Source organism: Pogoniulus pusillus, chromosome Z (assembly GCF_015220805.1).
Source record: "Pogoniulus pusillus isolate bPogPus1 chromosome Z, bPogPus1.pri, whole genome shotgun sequence".
Classification (NCBI taxonomy): domain Eukaryota; kingdom Metazoa; phylum Chordata; class Aves; order Piciformes; family Lybiidae; genus Pogoniulus; species Pogoniulus pusillus.
In genome coordinates this window covers 39,933,775-39,954,079 of record NC_087309.1, presented here as the reverse complement: position 1 = coordinate 39,954,079, position 20,305 = coordinate 39,933,775, and the positions used below count along the sequence as shown (strand labels likewise).

The following is a 20,305-nucleotide window of genomic DNA, read 5'->3' as shown; positions in this document are numbered from 1 at the left end:
CATAGATGATATATCTTGATGACATCCTCAGAGAAAGTTTACTTCTCTCCTTTGTGCCTGTTGTAGGTAATTCAAAAATAAAAGGAAAGCACAGGCTGATGTTTATCTTTGAGCTTAATTTAGTGCGATCATTTGCTTATGTTTTTCCCACTGTTTTTTTTTGCTGTAAATGTCAATTCAAACTAGCAGACACAGTTCCCAAAGGTGTGGGTGACACTGATTTACTTTACTGCTGCTGATCAGAACGAGACAGCTCACAGGCATTTAGGGTACATTGCATAACATCTGTAAAAGAATAACATGCAAATCACTCAGTGAAGGAGAAAATCTAGTAGAAAGTCAATTAAATTCTCCTTCTAGATCCTGAAAACACTACTGCAGGCAGAATCCAATGACATAACACAGACACAGAATGGTCTTTCATCACTCCTTTCTTGTGACAAATTGAGATGGATTAGGAGTGTTTAAGATTTGGGGGTTTTAAGTTATTTTTTAAAGCAGAACTTGTTTTTAATAAAAAATATGTGGACATCCGAAATGACATTTTATGGAAAACTAATCTGAACACACAGAGGGGGAAAACAAAAACAACACTCCCCCAGCACTTAAATGAAAACATCAATTTTCCATGCAGAAAAAAAAATGAACAAACAAACAAAAAGTAAAACTTCATTCAAGACTACTAATAGTTTAAAAAAAAAAAAAGGATAATTTTTCCACTTTAAAAAACCAAAACAACTTCTAGGTCTTTTGTTTGTTATTTTTACCACAGCTTGTAAAACATGGAAAATTTTATTTTCCAATTTATTTTCTTTCTCCTCCTCTTATTGTTTCCTAATTGTCTCTTGTGTTCTTTTGCCAAAACTAGTCAAATTTGGAAACACTAGAGAGCAGTTACAGAAAAACATCCACAACTCATCAGAATGGCTGTGGTTAGTAGGTCAAGAGAGGTTCTACCCCTCTACTCTGCCCTAGTGTGGTGGTTTGTTCCTGTTTGGGGGCCAAATACCCACCAAAGCTGCTCTCTCTTTCTTAAGTGGACAGGGGAGAGGAGAAAATAAAAGCCAGTTATAAGATAGAAAGAATTTAATAATGACAATAAGCAAAGCAGTAGACCACAGAGAAGCAAAAGCAGAGAGAGATGATAGTCTCCAGTTGCCATCAGCAGGCAATGCTCAGTCTGAGGAATCTCAGGGCTCTCAACACTTGGTGGTTACTTTTGGAGGACAAACCCCCTGGACGAATCTCCCCAGACTGCCTTCTTTCACTTTGTTCTTATACCTGAGCTGACGTCATGTGGCATGGAATATCCCTTTGGACAGCCTGGGTCAGCTGGCATGGCTGTGTCCTCTCAGCATCTTGGGGCAGGGAGATGTTGGAAAAACCCAGGATGGGTGCTGTAGTTTACATCCACTGCCCCTTGTCCTGTCACAAGGTGCAAGTGAGCAGAGGCTGTCCCTCTCCCTTCCTTCCTGACCCCTAGCCCTCAAATATTGATAGACATTGGTTAGATCCCCTCTCAGTCCTCTCCTCTCCAAAATAAACAGCTCCAGAACTCTCTGCCTTTCCTCATCAGACAGTGTTCCAGTCCCTTCAGAATCCTTGTAGTCTTCTGTTGGCTCCCTGTCCCTCTTGAACTGGAGTGCCCAGAACTGGAGGCAGTATTCCAGATGGGACCTGACTAGGACAGAGAAGAGAGAGAGGAGAACCTTCCTTGATCTGGTGACCTCCTCTTAATGCAGCCCAGGATCCCATTGGTCTTCGTGGCCATGAGGGCACATTGCTGTCCCATGGAGAACTTCTTGTCCACTAGGACTCCCATGTCCTCCTCCATAGGGCTGCTCTCTAGCAGATCACCTCCCAGTCTGTACTGGTGCAGTTTATTGTTCCTTCCCAGATACAGGACTCTGCACTTACCCTTGCTGAACCTCATTAGGTTCCTCTGTGCACAGGTCTCCAAGCTGTCCAAGCTCTCTGAATGGCTGCACAGCCTTCAGGTGTGCCACCTGTAAGCACATAAATGGAATAGCAAGTTTACTCCAAAATAAAGTTGAGATAGTGCTGGAGAGTCACTTTGCACTTCAGTGAACCAGACCTGGCGTCAGTGTTATTGCTGGCTCTGTCTGTACCAAACCTAGATCTGCCTAAATTGACTCAATGCATAGTTTTCTAACTGAAAATTCATAAAATATTAAGCATTACTTTCAAGAAAAGTAGTTCTGAAATACTGCAAGGGAGAGAGTTATGTGGAGCTGGATTCTTTCTGGATTTTTCTTGCCGAGAAGGTATTTTTCTAGGAAATCATGTACAGTTAGATTGTTTCTGGATTTATTGTTTTAATAATTCTTTTTCTTCTCAGGTAAGCAACCACGTAAATATAAATAAAACAATTTGGGATGTTCAGTTGTCCTTGTGATTTTTTTTTCTTCTGTTTTGCAGCTGAAACCCCTGTGAAAACCACACCAGCCACACCTGATTTCATAAACAGTTATGCTTCTAGATGACTGCTGAGGAGTGGATCAGCCTTTTGAAAACAAACTCTGTTTCCTTTCAAGTATTCTAATGACAAAAACAAGAAAGAAAAGATCTGCTTTCTCAGCACAACTGACTCTAAAGTTCTTTTCAGCATTTTCTCTGATGTCAATGGGTCTTTAAGAAGTCATTAATATGTGTTATGTATTATAAAACAACTGCTGATTGCTAAAGGAGCAAAATGACACATTCACCTTTGAATGTGGTAGTTGATTCAGCTTATATTCTCAGCTTTAGCTAATTAAGCACCAAGGACCAGATCTGAGGTTGAATGATGTCTTATTCACCAACTATATTAAAAAGCTCAAGACTGTTTTGAGGGTTGAGGCAGTACTTACTGAAGGTTGGTACAGTCTGGCCTGAAGGAAAATTATTTTAGCTTTAGCTTGACTGTATTTGAATGTTAATCCTACCAGTTCAGGCCCTGTTCTGTAAGAGCAATTTAGTCTGTGGAGAGGAAGAGCTAGTCCTACATTGGTTTGAAGTATTTTTTTCTTTTGAGATATGGAATAGATATCAAATGCTTTTATCTCCAAGCCATAAAAAAAAATCTTGTCATTTTTTGTCGTGTTTATTTTTTTTTTTTTAGCATAGAACAATGTCTTAGAGACCTGCAATCAGAAGTGAATGAACTGTGTGTGGATGAAATGCTACACAGCACAACTGACTGCCTTCAGTGGCTACACAACTGCAGTTTCAGTTCTCTCAGACCTTCTGCTACACACCATGGAGACCTGATGGAGTTCCTTAGGACCCTGGTAAAAAAAAAATCACAACTGTTTACTAAAGACTTTAATGTCTGTGTAAGCTGGTTGCGTGCTGCAGGGGTGGTGTTGGTGTTTGAGGTTAATAAGTTTTCTCATTTCTTTATTCACCGTGGTAAAAACATTTCAGAAATTTTATGATAAGGTTTAGTGCTGTTTTTTATGTTCACAGCAGGGAGTCATGTTTCCTTTTGATCACGCCTTAAACAGGCAAACTTGGGACAAAGTCTTTCCACTGATGCTTCCACATGTTCAGCACTGCTAGGATTGTTTTATGAGCACATGTTGGTAGAAAATATCTGATGTTACTCTCTGCACCAAGGCTGTTACTCTTGCTGCTTGTTCTTCACTTGTATTAAGTGTGTATTTAGCACACTTAATAGAGATTTTTGTCTTATATGCTTTATTTAAGCATTAACCTCTAGACTACATTCTCTGGTTAAAAATGTGGGAGCTACATCCATTGTTACAAGTCCTATAACCAGACTTCAAATTTTACTTCATTCCACTTCATTTCCATCCTTTTAGAAGACATTTTTAATCCAAGTTTTGTATTAGAAGTTAACCTTAGAGTCTATATGTGGAAATGGAAGTCTGGAAGATTGAACTGGATAGGCAGGTGAAGGATGATATGTCAGCCAGTGACCGCCTAGATGTTTATGCTTAGACTATATACATATGTGTGAGTTTATACAACAAATAGACAAAGCAGCACATTCTTATTTGACACTTCCATGTCATAGAATCATAGAATCAACCAGGTTGGAAGAGACCTCCAAGATCATCCAATCCAACCTATTCCCCAGCCCTACCCCAGTCATCTAGACCATGGCACTAAGTGCCTCATCCAGGCTTTTCTTCAACACCTCCAGGGATGGCAACTCCACCACCTCCCTGGACAGCCCATTCCAATGCCAATCACTCTCTCTGGCAACAACTTCCTCCTAACATCCAGCCTCTGTGCTGGATCAAGAACTGGCTGGATGGTAGAGCTCAGAGAGTGGTGGTGAATGGTGCCACATCCAGTTGGCAGCTGTCACTAGTGGTGTTCCCCAAGGAACAGCCAGTGTTGAGTACAGGGGAAGAATAACCTCCCTCGTCCTACTGGCCACACTGTTCCTGATGCAGGCCAGGATGCCATTGTCTCTCTTGGCCACCTAGGCACACTGCTGGCTCATCTTCAGCCTACTATCTACCAGTGCCCCCAGGTCCCTTTCTTCCTGGCTGCTCTCCAGCCACTCCATCCCCAGCCTGTAGTGCTGCTTGGGGTTGTTGTGGCCAAAGTGCAGAACCCTGCACTTGGCCTTGTTAAATCTCATCCCATTGGCCTCTGCCCTCCCATCCAGCCTGTCTAGATCCCTCTGCAGGGCTCTCCTACCTTCCAACAGCTCCACACCTGCTCCAAGCTTGGTGTCATCTGTAAACTTACTAATGCAGGACTCAATCCCCTCATCCAGATCATCAATAAGGATATTGAACAGTCATGGGTTAGTTGCAGAATGTAGACTCATTAAGGCTGGAAAAACTGTCTAAGAGCATCATTTCCAACCTTCAACAAGAGCACCTCTAGGCTGAGACAGGCTGTGTTGGCTGCTGTGGAGTATTTTCTCCTTTTGGGCCTATCTCCTGGTCAAAGCTCAAGCTGCATCAAGGGGCCTCTCACTTTTTAACTCTTAGAGTTGGTTGTTGATCTGTCAGTCATCTTTGAATCCCCTGGATTTTAATGTCAGATGAGGAAGTCATCTCTAGAAACACCAGGTCTTTACTGTTCATGTGGTGAAGAAGTTGTCTGCTTCTAACACAGGTGATCAGTATGAGTGTTGTGTCTAGTCACCCCAGCCAAGGGTGACAGAGACTGCTGCAAGTCATAGTTGATCTAGGCAGAATGAGAGGATCCCAGAAAATCAGAGGACCATAGAATTGTTTCAGTTGTATGAGATCTCTACTATCACTGAGTCCAACCATCAATCTGGCAGCCACTCAACTATGTCCCAGGTGCCATGTCCACACATTTCTTGAACACCTCCAGGGATGATGACTCCATCACCTGTGTGGGCAGCCTGTTCCAATGCCTGACCACTCTTGCAGAATACAAATTGTTCCTTATGTCCAACTTCCCCTAACACAATTTCAGGCCTCTCCCTCTCATTCTATCATCTGATACTGGAGAGAGGAGACCAACCCCCACCTCACTGCAGCCTCCTTTCAGGGAGTTACAGAGAGCAATGAGCTCTCCCCTCAGCCACCTGTTCTCCACACTAAATAACCCCAGTTCTCTCAACTGCCCTGTTCTCCGCCAGCCCTGTTCTGCAAACCCATCTTTGTTGCTCTTCTCCAGCCCCTCAATATCCTTCTTGAAGTGAGGAGCCCAAAACTGAACCAGGATTTGAGGTGTGGCCTCACTAGTACCCAATACAGGGGCACAGTCCCTGCCTTAGTGATTGTGGTGCTGGCTTTTGAAGTCTTTTGCTAGTCCTCTTAGTCCAGTTAGATCCTTACCTAAGCCACATCATGAGAGGGCATGGCCATGATGCCTGCTCCCTGCTTTCTTTGCTGCCCAAGGCCTCTTCCAGCCATGTACCTGAACACCAGATGGCGGCATTTGTTTGGGAAACACCACCATGTCCCCACCTCTGGAACAGCTCCGTGTCTGTCTTCACAAAATATGTTTTCTAGCTCTTCAGCTTCCCATGAGAACACCCACTGCGTGATGGTCTGGCTGTGAGCTGTAGAGTCTCGTTAAGCCTTGAGCATGCCTCTGCAGCAGGCTCCTAAACAAACAGCAGAGTGTGAGAAACCTTAAAGTCTCAGTTCTGCGTGGCTTGTCAGGAAAACACCTGTGGAGCTCAGGAATTGGGACAGCCATGTTTCCAGCCTTAGACCTTCTAAGATAATCCTTCTTGTTCTGTATTTGAGGCTAGAGACAAAAAGAGTGTGCAGGGATATGCTAGAAGGTGTCCAATGGAGACTAGGAGAATGGTGAAGGAATTAGAACATCTGTCTGATGCAGCAAGGCTGACGCTTGGGGCTCTTTAGCATGGAGAAGAGAAGACTGAGAGGAGATCTTACGAGTGTGTACAAGTATCTGAACAGTGGCTGTCAAGAAGAAGGAGCCAGGTTCTTTTCAGTGGTGCCCCCTGATAGGAGAAGGAGAATGGATGCAAGCTGGAACCCAGGAGATTCTGCCTCAACATGAGGAAAAACTTTGGTGTGAGTGTGCTGAAGCACTGGAGCAGGCTGCCCAGAGAGGTTGTGGAGTCTCCTTCACTAGAGACTTTCTAGACCCATCTGGATGCATTCCTGGGTAACCTGCCCTTGGTGATCCTTCTTTAGCAAGTGGTTAGACTGGATGATGTCCAGAAGCCTCTTCCAAACCCTAACATTCTGTAATAAGCATGGCCTCTTTGTCTGTTAGAAGTTCCTCTCACAATAATCTTCAGCTCCAAAAAGAGTTCTGCAGTAAACTACTTTCAGAAATATTCAGTCTTAATGCAGTTATCACAACCTGTCTCTGGTGGTTTGGCCCTGGTCCCCTTAAGAAAGCCATTGAGTTCTACAGGAGAACCAGAGAGGTCCAGGAGGTGGACCCCAGAAATCGTGGTTTCATTACTCAACCCCATGATCCTGATACCACTTTATATGAGGGTGGCAAAGCCAAATCTTCATCTTTTTCTATCCCTTCCTTCGGCTCTCTGGAGGGAGTCTTGTCTGGTAACTAACGTGGGAGTAACCTGCCTGCAGCCTCCACAGCTGCAGTGAATTTCTTGTTGCGCAATCAGGCCTGTTTGGGTCTAACGGGAGACAACGGTGAGGGAAGCAAATCAGCACTGGGGTATTGCGGTTCAACTTGCTTGGAGGGGAAGGTTTTAGGAGAATTCTCATGTACCCTGTATCTGTATTAGGTGTTAAGGATTCATGTATATCATATTCTTCTTCTTCTTCCTGTACATCTTTAAATGCACTTTTCTGTATTCCTCTCCAATTCAGCAAGAGCATTATTATTTTACTGCCTTTGAGAGTAAAGCAATCTTATTTCACAGTATCACAGTATCACCAGGGTTGGAAGAGACCTCACAGATCATCAAGTCCAACCCTTTACCACAGAGCTCAAGGCTAGACCATGGCACCAAGTGCCACGTCCAATCCTGCCTTGAACAGCTCCAGGGACGGCGACTCCACCACCTCCCCGGGCAGCCCATTCCAGTGTCCAATGACTCTCTCAGTGAAGAACTTTCTCCTCACCTCCAGCCTAAATCTCCCCTGGTGCAGCTTGAGGCTGTGTCCTCTGGTTCTGGTGCTGGCCACCTGAGAGAAGAGAGCGACCTCCTCCTGGCCACAACCACCCTTCAGGTAGTTGTAGACAGCAATAAGGTCACCCCTGAGCCTCCTCTTCTCCAGGCTAACCAATCCCAGCTCCCTCAGCCTCTCCCCGTAGGGCTGTGCTCAAGGCCTCTCACCAGCCTCGTCGCCCTTCTCTGGACACGCTCAAGCATCTCAATGTCCCTCCTAAACTGGGGGGCCCAGAACTGAACACAGTCCTCAAGGTGAGGTCTAACCAGTGGAGAGTACAGGGGCAGAATGACCTCCCTGCTCCTGCTGACCACACCATTCCTGATGCAGGCCAGGATGCCACTGGCTCTCTTGGCCACCTGGTCACACTGCTGGCTTGTGTTCAGGCAGGTATCAATCAGCACCCCCAGATCCCTTTCTGTTTGGCTGCTCTCCAGCCACTCCGACCCCAGCCTGTATCTCTGCATGGGGTTGTTGTGGCCAAAGTGCAGCACCAGCACTTGGAGCTATTGAACCCCATCCCCTTGGACTCTGCCCATCTGTCCAGGCGGTCAAGGTCCTGCTGCAGAGCCCTTCTGCCCTCCAACCCAGCCACATCTGCCCCCAGCTTGGTGTCATCTGCAAACTTGCTGATGACTGACTCCATGCCCTCATCCAGATCACCTATGCAGATGTTAAAGAGGATGGGGCCCAGCACAGATCCCTGAGGGACACCACTAGTGACAGCCACCAGCTGGATGTGGCACCATTCACCACCACTCTCTGGGTCCAGCCCTCCAGCCAGTTCCTAACCCAGCACAGAGTGTTGCCATCCAAGCCATGGGCTGACAGCTTAGCCAGCAGTTTGCTTTGGGGGACAGTGTCAAAGGCCTTGCTGAAGTCCAGATAGACCACATCCACAGCCTCCCCACATCCACCAAGCGGGTCACCTGATCATAGAAGGAGATCAGGTTGGAGAGGCAGGATCTGCCCTTCCTAAACCACTGCTGGCTGGGCCTGATCCCGTGGCCATCCTGTAGGTGCTCTTTTAAAAACCCCATGACACTGACCTTTCTTAAATATGTATCTCTGTCCACTGAACTGGTTACCCAATAGACTTAATTTCTTACTTGCAAGCTTTTAATTAAGTATCATGTAACACTTCTTCAGTAACTGTAATCATCCTTTTACTTCAGGGCAATTTATCCCTGTCCTTAGCTATCTCCTATTATGTTTGTTTATTTTGCTGGGGGTCTTGTTTATCTTTTTAAGTTGCAGGAACAACTGAAATAGAGTACAAAAAAGATGTGCTTTGGTTGATGTATTATTGTAGCGTGGTATTCCTGTCTTAAAGGACTCTTCCAATCAAAATGATTCTGTGGTTCTGTCAGTCACCAGTGCTGTCCCACAGGGCTCAGTGCTGGATGAGTTCTCCTTAATGATCTGAGTGAGAGAATTGAATCATAGAATCATAGAATCAACGAGGTTGGAAGAGACCTCCAAGATCATCCAGTCCAGCCTAGCACCCAGCCCTATCCAGTCAACTAGACCATGGCACTAACTGCCTCATTCAGGCTTTTCTTGAACACCTCCAGGGACAGTGACTCCACCACCTCCCTGGGCAGCCCATTCCAATGCCAATCACTCTCTTTGGCAAGAACTTCCTCCTAACATCCAGCCTAGACCTCCCCCAGCACAACTTGAGACTGTGTCCCCTTGTTCTGTTGCTGATTGCCTGGCAGAAGAGACCAACCTCCACCTGGCTACAACCTCCCTTCAGGTAGTTGTAAATAGCAATGAGGTCCCTCCTGAGCTTCCTCTTCTCCAGGCTGAACACCCCCAGCTCCTTCAGCCTCTCCTCATAGGGTTTGTGTTCCAGGCCCCTCACCAGCTTTCTTGCCCTTCTCTGGACACATTCCAGCACCTCAACATCTCTCTTGAGTTGAGGGTCCCAGAACTGGACACAGGACTCAAGGTGTGGCCTGAGCAGTGCTGAGTACAGGGGCAGAATAACCTCCCTTGTCCTACTGGCCACACTGTTCCTGATACAGGCCAGGATGCCATTTGCTCTCCTGACCACCTGGGCACACTGCTGGCTCATCTTCAGCTACTATCAGTACCCCCAGGTCCCTTTCTTCCTGGCTGCTCTCCAGCCACTCCATCCCCAGCCTGCAGTGCTGCTTGAGGTTGTTGTGGCCAAAGTGCAGAACCCTGCACTTGGCCTTGTTAAATCTCATCCCATTGGCCTCTGCCCACCCATACAGACTGTCCAGGTCCCTCTGCAGGGCTCTCCTACCTTCCAACAGCTCCACAGCTGCTCCTATCTTGGTGTCATCTGCAAATTTACTGATGCTGGACTCAATCCCCTTGTCCAGATCACCAGGAAAGATGTTGAACAGGACTGGGCCCAGCAGTGATACCTGGGACACACCACTAGTGACAGCTGCCAACTGGATGTGGCACCATTCACCACCACTCTCTGGGCTCTGCCATCCAGCCAGTTCCTGACCTAGCACAGAGTGAATCTGTCCAAACCATGAGCTGCCAGCTTGGCCAGGAGCTTCTTGTGGCAGACAGTGTCAAAGGCTTTGCTGAACTCCAGGTCGGCTACATCCACAGCCTGTCCCACATTCTCCAGTCAGGTAACCTGATCATAAAAGGAGATCAGGTTGGTGAGACAGGACCTGCCCTTCCTAAACCCATGCTGGCTGGGCCTGATCCCTTGCCCATCCTGTAGGTGCTTTGCAATGGTGCTCAAGATGACCTGTTCCATCACCTTGCCTGGCACTGAGGTCAGGCTCACAGGTCTGTATTTTTCTGGCTCTTCCTTTCGACTCTTCTTGTGGATGGGTATCACATTGGCAGCTTCCAGTCTTTGGGAACCTCTCCAGTGAGCCAGGACTGCTGATAAATGATGGAGAGTGGCTTGGCATCTTAGCCTCTATCCTCAATAGTGTGGGCAGCAGGCAGAGGGCAGGGATTATCTCCCTGTATTGGATAGTGGTGATGCCAAACCTTGAATACTGAGTTCAGTTTTGGGTCCCTCACTCCAAGAAGGACACTGAGGGGCTGCAGCAGGTCCAGAGAAGGGCAGCAAAACTGGGAAAGGGTCTGGAGAACAGAGCTGGTGAGGAGCATCTTGAGAGAAGTGGACTTGTTTTGACTGGAGAAGAGGAGCCTAAAGGGGGGAGCTTACTGCTCTCTACAACTCCTAGAAAGCAGCTTGTAGTGAGGTGAAGGCCAGCCTCTTCTCCCAGGTAACAAAGGAGAGTATGACAGAAAATGGCATTAAGTTGCATCAGGGAAGTTTTAGTTGCATACTAGGAAAAATTTTTTCTCGTACAGAGTTCTCAGACATTGGCACAGGCTGCTCAGAGAGATGGTGGAGTCACTTTTAAACACCTGAAGGCATTTTAAAAATGTTTGCATGAGGTGCTTAAGGATATGGTTTAACAGTTTACAGGGAGCTGTTAGGTTATGGTTGGCCTTGATGATCCTAAAATCATATAATCTTAGGCTGATTTGGGTTGGAAGGGACCTCTAGACATTGTCAAGTCCAGTTCTCCTGCCAAAGCAGGTTAACTGGGGGAACTCTGAATGTATCCAGATGGGCCTTGGAAAGTCCTGAGAGAAGGAAGCTGCACAGCCTCTCTGGGCAGGCTGCTCCAGGACCCCAGCACCCTCACAACAAAGAATTTTTTTCTTGTGTTGAGGTAGAACTTCCTATGTTCCAGTTTGTATCCATCTTAAAGTCTTTTCCAGCCAAGTGGTTCTGTGATTCAGAAATTTAAGCACTCACAGAAACAGTGTGAGGTTTTAAAACCTTCACATGTTAATTATGTGAAATTTCACAGAATCATAGAACAGTTTGGGTTGGAAGAGACCTTTACAGATCATGTAGTTACAACCCCCTGCCCATGGGCAGGGACACCTTCCACTAGACCAGGTTGCTCAAGGCACCTTTCAGCCTGTCTTTGAACCCTGCCAGGCTTGGAACCTCCAGAGCTTCTCTGTGGTCCAGTGTCTCACCACCCTCATGGCTAAGAATTTCTTCTTAATCTGTACTCTGAGTCAAGCTTCTTCCAGTTTGAAGTCATTAGACCTTGTGATGTCACTCCATGCCTTTGTCAAAAATCCCTCTCCAGCTCTCCTGTATCACCCTTCGAATTGTGGAACTTGCTGTAAGGTCTCCCTGGAGCCTCCTCTTATGCATCCTCAACCACCCCAACTCTCTCAGCTTGGCCTCACAGCAAAGGGCTTCCAGCCTTCTCAGCATTGCTGTGGCCTCCTTTAGTACCTCCCTGTCTGTGCTGAGGACTCCAGAGCTGGGCCCAGCACTTCAGAGGGGTGTCTCAGCAGAGTGCAGCAGAGGAGCAGAATCACTCTTAGCTTCCTCCTTTGGCAACCTGTTCCATTGTTCCACCACTCTCATGGTAAAGAATGTGTTCTAATGTCCAATTTAAGTCTGTTTTTAGAACCACTGCACCTCATCCTATTACTACAGGCCTTTATAAACGTCCCTTTTAGCCTTCTTGTAGGCCCCTTGCAGGTACTGGAAGAATGCTGTTGGGTGTCCCCAGAGCCTTCTCCAAGCTGAACAACACAGCTTTCTCAGGCTGTCATCACAGGCTAGGTTTTCCAGGGCCCTGATCATCTTCTGGACCCACTCTATCAGGTCCATGTTCTTCTTGTGTTGAGAGCTCCAGAGCTGGACACAGTACTCCAGGTGAGGTTTCATCAGAGTGAAGTGGCAGAATTGTCTCTCTTGACCACCTGTCCACAATTCTTTTGATGCAGCCCCGGGGTGTGATTTGCCTTCTGGGCTGCAAGTGCATTCTTTTGATTCGTGTCCAGCTTCTCAGCCATCAAGTCTCACAAGTGCTTTTCCACAGAGCTGATTTCTATCACCTTATCCCACAGCCTGTATTGATAGTGCCCCTGCTGCCCATGCTGCTGGGATCATCCCAGGGCAGGGCTGGGTCTGCACTGGGGGTGCATGGTGCTGGTTATTCTTGAGCTTGTGCTCACCCAGCGCCTCTAAGTCTTTCTCCTCAGGGCTGCTCTCTACCATGCCTTGATTTGTGTTTTGCTTTACCTTGACCCCAATGAAGGACCTTGCACTTGGCTTTGCTGAAGTTTATTATCCCACCTCTCCAGCCTGTCCATGTGCCTTTGAATGCCATCCTTTCCCTCCAGTGCATCGACCACACCACACCACAAGGTTTAGTGTCATCCACAGACTTGCCCAGTGTACCTCAATCCCACTGCCTGTGTGTCCAGCAAAGATGTTAAACAGCACTGCTCCCAGTACTGATCCCCAAGGTGTACACCCCTGGTCACTTGTCTCCATGTTGTCATTCTGTGCAGTGTTTTGTAATTCTAAATACATGAAGGCTGAATATGCACTTGAATACATCTTCATCCAATTCTGATCCTGCTTAACTAAGGAAAAGATCTGTTTTTTTAAACAAAACGTTTGTGTTACTGCATTTGTTCACTGATAGGAGAGGTAGCAGTCTATGGTAGACAGCAGTCCAGTTGATAGACTGCAGATGTTTTCCTGTACATTGTTGTCACCAACTTTCTGTGCTCATAAGAGAACTTTCCACACTTCTGTAAAACCTTTGGATACTAATTTGGATCTTTTTCTTCTGAACAGTTGTGGCATCACCTTTTGAAGTATTTTTACAGATTAATTTTCAAATGGAGAAGCCTGTGCCAATACAGGCAGTGTTCAAAGAGATCTGATGACACTGTGCTTTCAGAGCTTCAAAGTTCACTTCAGGGGCTCTTTTTCTGAGTAACAAACACTAAGTCTAAGATAGAATCTTCAAGCTCCCTGTTTTTAATGCTGTAGTTTAAGTTGCAAAGGGCTTGAAACAATACTTAGGTTCTTACTGGCTTTCATGAATAAAAATGTTTCTGCTTAACCTTGAAAAACAGCAGCAGGGATTTGTTTGGAAGACAGTTTGGATCCATCATCTAAAGGCATCAGTTACATTCACTATTTTGACAGCTTCTCTTGTTTTGTTCACCTCAGAATGCAGCATTTGAGCATGAGTCATTAAAAAATTAACCTTTAAACTCCAGAAGTCTGCCTGTGGAGACTTGGACACAGTAGTTAGTAATTACAATTTTGGTTTATACACCAAGCCACATTCTCATTGAGAGCACAGAACTTTATAGAATACTTCAGTAGATAATAAAAGAAAACCAGATCAGCTGGCATATGCTTGATGAAATGCATGATTTTAGATTTTAACCAATTACACAGATTGCTGTCATGTGCTTTTATAGGACAATATTTGACTGACAACTCCCTTCCCTTCCCTGGCTTGCCAGAATACCTTCCTCTGTTGGAGAGAAGTGGCAGAGGAGCAAGTCAGAGGGCTTCTACATCCTCATTCTTCTAGAATCAGGCTTTCCAGCTTGGTTCTTGATACACAAAAGATGAAGGGTACCTCCAACTTCCCTCAGTTTTCTTGTGACAGAGAAATATATGGTCAGTTCTAGGGCAGCTAGAAGGTCGAGAGCAGGTCTTTATCACAGTATCACAGTATCACAGTATTATCAGGGTTGGAAGAGACCTCACAGATCATCAACAGCTCCAGGGACGGTGACTCCACCACCTCCCCGGGCAGCCCATTCCAGTGTCCAATGACTCTCTCAGTGAAGAACTTTCTCCTCACCTCCAGCCTAAATTTCCCCTGGCGCAGCCTGAGGCTGTGTCCTCTCGTTCTGGTGCTGGCCACCTGAGAGAAGAGAGCAACCTCCCCCTGGCCACAACCACCCCTCAGGTAGTTGTAGACAGCAATAAGGTCTCCCCTGAGCCTCCTCTTCTCCAGGCTAAACAATCCCAGCTCCCTCAGCCTCTCCTCGTAGGGCTGTGCTCAAGGCCTCTCCCCAGCCTCGTTTCCCTTCTCTGGACACGCTCAAGCATCTCAACGTCCCTCCTAAACTGGGGGGCCCAGAACTGAACACAGTACTCAAGGTGTGGTCTAACCAGTGCAGAGTACAGGGGCAGAATGACCTCCCTGCTCCTGTTTACCACACCATTCCTGATGCAGGCCAGGATGCCACTGGCTCTCTTGGCCACCTGGTCACACTGCTGGCTCATGTTCAGGCGGGTATCAATCAGCACCCCCAGATCCCTTTCTGTTTGGCTGCTCTCCAGCCACTCCGACCCCAGCCATTATCTCTGCATGGGGTTGTTGTGACCAAAGTAAGACTGATGACCCTAGGACTGTGGCAAAACCTTACAGCAAGAAAAATGTTGAGGGTGTGGGAAATGAGTTTATTGCAGGTAAGTTGTTTGTTTCTTTCCTCTGAGGAAAGAAGGAGTTTTGGTGTCTAGTGACCATGGGACTTTGGGGTTGTCTTGACTAGTGTGCTGGACACACCTTCTTCATGCAGATGATTAATCTCATACATACAAAGTAAAACTGCAGAGTCCTATTTAAATTTGTGTCCTGGCCAAGTAAAAAGTACTGAGCTGTGACAAAGAGGACCTGCTATTTGCTGCATAGCCTCTTGAGCATGAACCAGCTCTGAGGTTGGAAATTCTGGCCCTGGACCAAGAGGGAGCTCTTAAGGTTCAAGTGAAGTGGAAACAGCAGATGAATCTATGTGGTTTCATCTGCTTTCTTTTTCTCCAACCCATGTAGCTGTGATGTATTTATACTGTTAATGCATCGGCCTGCATCTTGATTTGGCAGGATACACAGCCTCTTCTTCTTCTAACCTATGAGGTCTGAGCCTGTTCAGTTCTCAACAAGTTCTCACTTTTAGTTCCATAAGGGGATCCTGGGAAGATTTCATCCTTAGAATGGTCTTTTTGATGGTTGCCTGCTGAGCCAGAACAAAGAAAGCAGCAATGTTTTGTTTTATAAATTCCTATCCTGCTTTTATGAGCAAAACCTGTCATTATCTGTGTAGATCTTGAGTAATTTTTTATACCATTTTCTTTCAAAGATGTGTGCGTGGACCACAGCAAGCAGGCTGCCAAAGCTTAGCTGATAAGCTTTCCAAAGATTTCCTTTGAATTGTGGGTTAGAATCGGTTGAGAAAAAAGGTTGAGAGTATAAAAAGGTGAATGTGAGATCTTGTAATAGACAGACAGGCGATGAATTGGCATGTAAATTCATGGGAAAACAATTTGTTAATAAAAATACTCTTTACCTGGAGACTGCCAGAGCCCTGGAGCAGGCTCACCAGAGAGGTTGTGGAGTCTCCTTCTCTGGAGAGATTCCAACCCCCCCATGCCACTGTGATCCTAGGCAAGATGCTGTAGGTGTCCCTTCTTTAGCAGGGGGGTTGGACTGGGTGATCTCCAGAGGTCCCTTCCAACCTCACCATGCTGGGATTCTGTGACTGAGGTTTTGGAGGTTGTAACAGCAGAGCTTCATAAGAAACTGCTACTTTCTCAGCTATGACATGAGCCAGTTTCAGCTCACTGAGTATTAAGGCCTTACAGTAGGTGTTTCCTGTTCCTGAAGTTTCTCATCTCAATTTTCTATCATCCTGCCTTGGTCCTTAAATATAAGCTGGGATTCTGGGATTTCTGTTGTATATGTAGCAATTTGTTTGAGTCTCAGTTGCTGGTAAGTTGATTAGCAGGGGAAACAATTTGTACTTAGCATAAAGGTGTTTGTTTTATTGTCCAGAATTCTGAAATTCTATTTCTAAAATACTATTTGATTTATCTTTATCAGCAAAGCTTGCTGAAGAATGAACAAAATCAAGAAGAAATGATACTTCACTTCCTTCTAGATCTCTCCAGTCAGTGTGGTGTCTCGTTTCCCTGTACTCCAAGTGGGACATCTTTTGAGTTAACCTCTTCCCTTCATGCCATTGAGGATGATTCAGCCATGGATGTGAAGTCTCTCTGGGATGATGTGAGGTTGCACCTTCGACGGTTCTTAGTCAATAGACTGCAGAGTCAAGAGGAAGGAAGTGCCAACACCTCACAACAGCAAATGGAGTTTAAAACTCAGTGCATACGGCAACTTTTGTTTCTCTACCCCGAGTCAGAAGTTTTAATGAAGTATCAGCACATGCAGAACAAACTGGTTAGTGATCTTCTGCAGAACTGTATTTTGTCTAGTTCTGGTGAGACCAACTTTGATAAGGTGGTTCATGGCTACCAAAGTTCCGTGCCCACGTTGTGCACCATGATAAAAGAGGATTTGTATGTCCTAAGTGGAACTATTGATCCTTCTTCATCCCTGAAGTTTATTAACGAAACTTACCTGGATACCATCACTGAAGAAATGACAGTTCTCCTTGAAAGACTTTGTGAGCTGCAGTTCAAAGAAAATGCTCTCCATGTTGTTAAGGCAGGCAAGATTTCAAAGAAGCACAGAGGAACAGTTCATGCTGTGGGTTAGTAGCATTATTTTCTGTTCATTGTAGTTATTCTTTTAATTATGATGCTTTCATTGTTTCCTGTGAAGGAAGGTTATTAATTATGGCTTTATGTTTTAACCATATTGCTGCCTGAGATTATAAATTACATCTTTTTGTTTTAACTATATTACTGCAATTGAACTATGGACTGTGTCAGAATTGTGATGAAAAAGGTTTTAAAGTAAGGGAGAGTGTCTTGTGCTTATGGATACAGATAATGCATTATGATTCACTGGGTAACATTGTCATATCAGAGGAATTTTTCTCAAGTCTAACTCATTCCAGCTGTTGAAGTACATAGCAGAGTAAGAACTATTTCATCTTGATTCTTCAGCCTTCCACTCCCACTTCTTTAAAATTTCAGAAGATTATAGAATAGTCCATATAATAGAATCAGAGAATGGTTTGGGTTGGAAGGGACCTCCAAAGGTCATCTAGTCCAACCTCCTGCAGTCAGCAGGGAGATCTTCCATTAGATCAGGTTGCTCAGAGCCTTGTCCAGCCTGACCTTGAAGAACTCCAGCAATGGGACCTTAGCTACCTTCCTGGGCAGCCTGTTCCAGCACCTTCATGGTGCAGAACTTGTTCCTCATCCACATCCAGTCTAACTCTGTTCTTCCCTTATTCCAAGCCATTGCCCCTTGTCCTATCATTTCAGGCTTTTGGAAACAGTCCCTCTGCAACCTCCTTGTAGCCTCCTTCAGGTACTGGAAGGCCACTTTTAGGTACCCCCAGAGCCTTCTGTTCTCCCAACTGAGCAACTCCAGCTCCCTCAGCCTGTCCCCACAGCAGAGATGGTGCAGCCCCTAGGTCAGGGCTTGCTTACCCTTATTTGGGTAAGACACTAATACATGCATAAACACCTGTGGGTACCTGTTTATCACTTTGGGAGGAGACGTAATGGTCCAAGCCTTTGTTTTTCTCCCACCCTTGCTTCTCCCCATCAGCAGAAGGGTGGGGCAAGCCAGAACATGTTTTAGGCCTATTGGCCTTCCATGATACCCTCCTCTGGACTGTCTTCATTAGGCCCATGTCCTTCCTGTGTTGAGGGCCCCACAGCTGGACACAGCACTGTAGGTGAAGTCTCTCCAGAGCAAAGAGGCAGGATTCCCTCTCCATCCCTGGCCATGCTGCTTTGGATGCAGCCTGGGCTGCCCTTGGCCTCCTGGACTGCAAGTGCCCCATTACTGGCTCATATCCAGCTTTACATCCACCAACACCCCCAAGTCCTTTTCCACAGGTCTGCTTTCCACCATCTCCTCCCCCAGCCTGTATTGCTAGTGAGAATTGCTCTAGTGCAGGTGCAGGACCCTGCACTTGCTCTTGTTGAACCTCCTGTGGTTCACCTGGGTGACCTCTCCTGCTGGTTGTCATCCCATCCCTCTGGCCTATCTACAGCACCACTCAGCTTGGTGCAATAACAACGTGACCATTAAAATTATGTGATTCTGTGAAACAGAACAGCGGAACTGACTCAAACAGGTTACTATGCAGATTCTGATTCCAAATTAAAATAAATTAAACTTTTCCTATTCCTGTGGAAATGCAGTTAATACTACCTGGTGATTTCTTCCTGTTTCCTGCATTTAAGGCAGGAAAGGAGTCTGTTACTGATGTGGTACTTTTCGTGCATCCTTTTTACAGCTGGTGTGTCTGACGTGCTCGTTTCCAAAGGGAGAAATCTGAGCTTTAGGAAGAAAACCATGCAGAATGGAAACTTTCCATAACATAATTGCATGATTGTATGTAATTGCTTTTTCAGTTTTGAACACTCCTCCGTGCAAGAGCTGTTTGTTTGAAATAGAGCCTTCAGTAAAGGTGAAATAGTTTGCAGACAGAAAATACTACAAGTTTAGAACCTTGTGAAAGACACAGAGGCATAAGTCTTTGGATAGTACAGGGGGCACCAAAGATGACTGAGGAAGTGGTTTGCCAGGCCTGCACAGATGAGAAATATACTCGTGTGAGTTTTAAAATCAATGTACATGTGTGTGTAGGTTAACTGGAAATTCCACTGGAAGAAATGCATAAATACCTTTTCAAAAGGAGCTGAAATATGGAGAAATTTGTGGAACCAATAAAAGAAGAGGTAAAGGATAAGGCATACTGAAGAAGAAGCTCAGTATAAAGCTGATGTGTTAGTGTGATGGAGTGTTGGAGGGAATCATAGAATGGCTTGGTTTGAAACACACTTCAGAGATCATCTACTCCAACCTCCCTGCCATGGGCAAGGACACCTCTCAACCAGCCCTATGAGGAGGGGCTGAGGGAGCTGGGGTTGTTTAGCCTGGAGAAGAGGAGGCTCAGAGCAGACCTCATTGCTGTCTACAACTACCTGAAAGGAGGTTGTGGCCAGGTGGAGGTTGGTCTCTTCTGCCAGGCAATCAGCAACAGAACAAGGGGACACAGTCTCAAGTTGTGCTGGGGGAGGTCTAGGCTGGATGTTAGGAGGAAGTTGTTGGCAGAGAGAGTGATTGGCATTGGAATGGGCTGCCCAGGGAGGTGGTGGAGTCACTGTCCCTGGAGGTGTTCAAGGAAAGCCTGGATGAGGCACTCAGTGCCATGGTCTAGTTGACTGGCTAGGGCTGGGTGCTAGGTTGAACTGGATGATCTTGGAGGTCTCTTCCAATGTGGTTGATTCTATGATTCTATGATACGTGATTCAGACTGGGCTGATCATCAAGGAGAGTGTCAGAGTTATGTTTAATTTGCAAATAGATGACAATAAATTTATAAATTTGACAAGTTCTGTAGTGAGATGGAAGTCAGTAAAAGCATTCACTGGCCCAAAAAAAAAAAAAAAAAACATAAATAGTAAAACTTACTCACAGGGAACTAGAAATTTGTAACTTAATTTTGCTTTCCATTTCAAAACCGCTCACCAAGATAGGAAGGTTCAGCTATCTCCATGTGACATCTCAGACACAAACATTTATAGCATCCTGGTCTGTATCAGGAACAGTGTGGCCAGTAGGACAAGGGAGGTTATTCTGCCCCTGTACTCAGCACTGGTCAGGCCACCCCTTGAATACTGTGTCCAGTTCTGGGACCCTCAATTCAAGAAAGATGTTGAGGTGCTGGAACATGTCCAGAGAAGGGCAACAAAGCTGCTGAGGGCCTGGAACACAAACCCTATGAGGAGAGGCTGCAGGAGCTGGGGGTGTTTAGCCTGGAGAAGAGGAGGCTCAGGGCTGACCTCATTGCTGTCTACAACTACCTGAAGGGAGGTTGCAACCAGGTGGGGGTTGGTTTCTTCTCCCAGGCAACCAGCAACAGAACAAGGGGACACAGTCTCAAGTTATACTGGGTGAAGTACAGGCTGGATGTTAGGAGGA

General features: G+C 45.9%; 1 protein-coding gene across 1 annotated transcript in view; it reads left to right on the top strand.

Moving 5' to 3' along the window:
* The window catches only part of KIAA0825 (KIAA0825 ortholog), a 359,412-nt gene that overhangs the window by 51,259 nt on the left and 287,848 nt on the right, over positions 1-20,305 (top strand). The window contains 2 exon segments of the mRNA XM_064176290.1: positions 3,122-3,290; positions 16,277-16,946. Coding sequence (XP_064032360.1) covers positions 3,122-3,290; positions 16,277-16,946 — 839 coding nt within the window.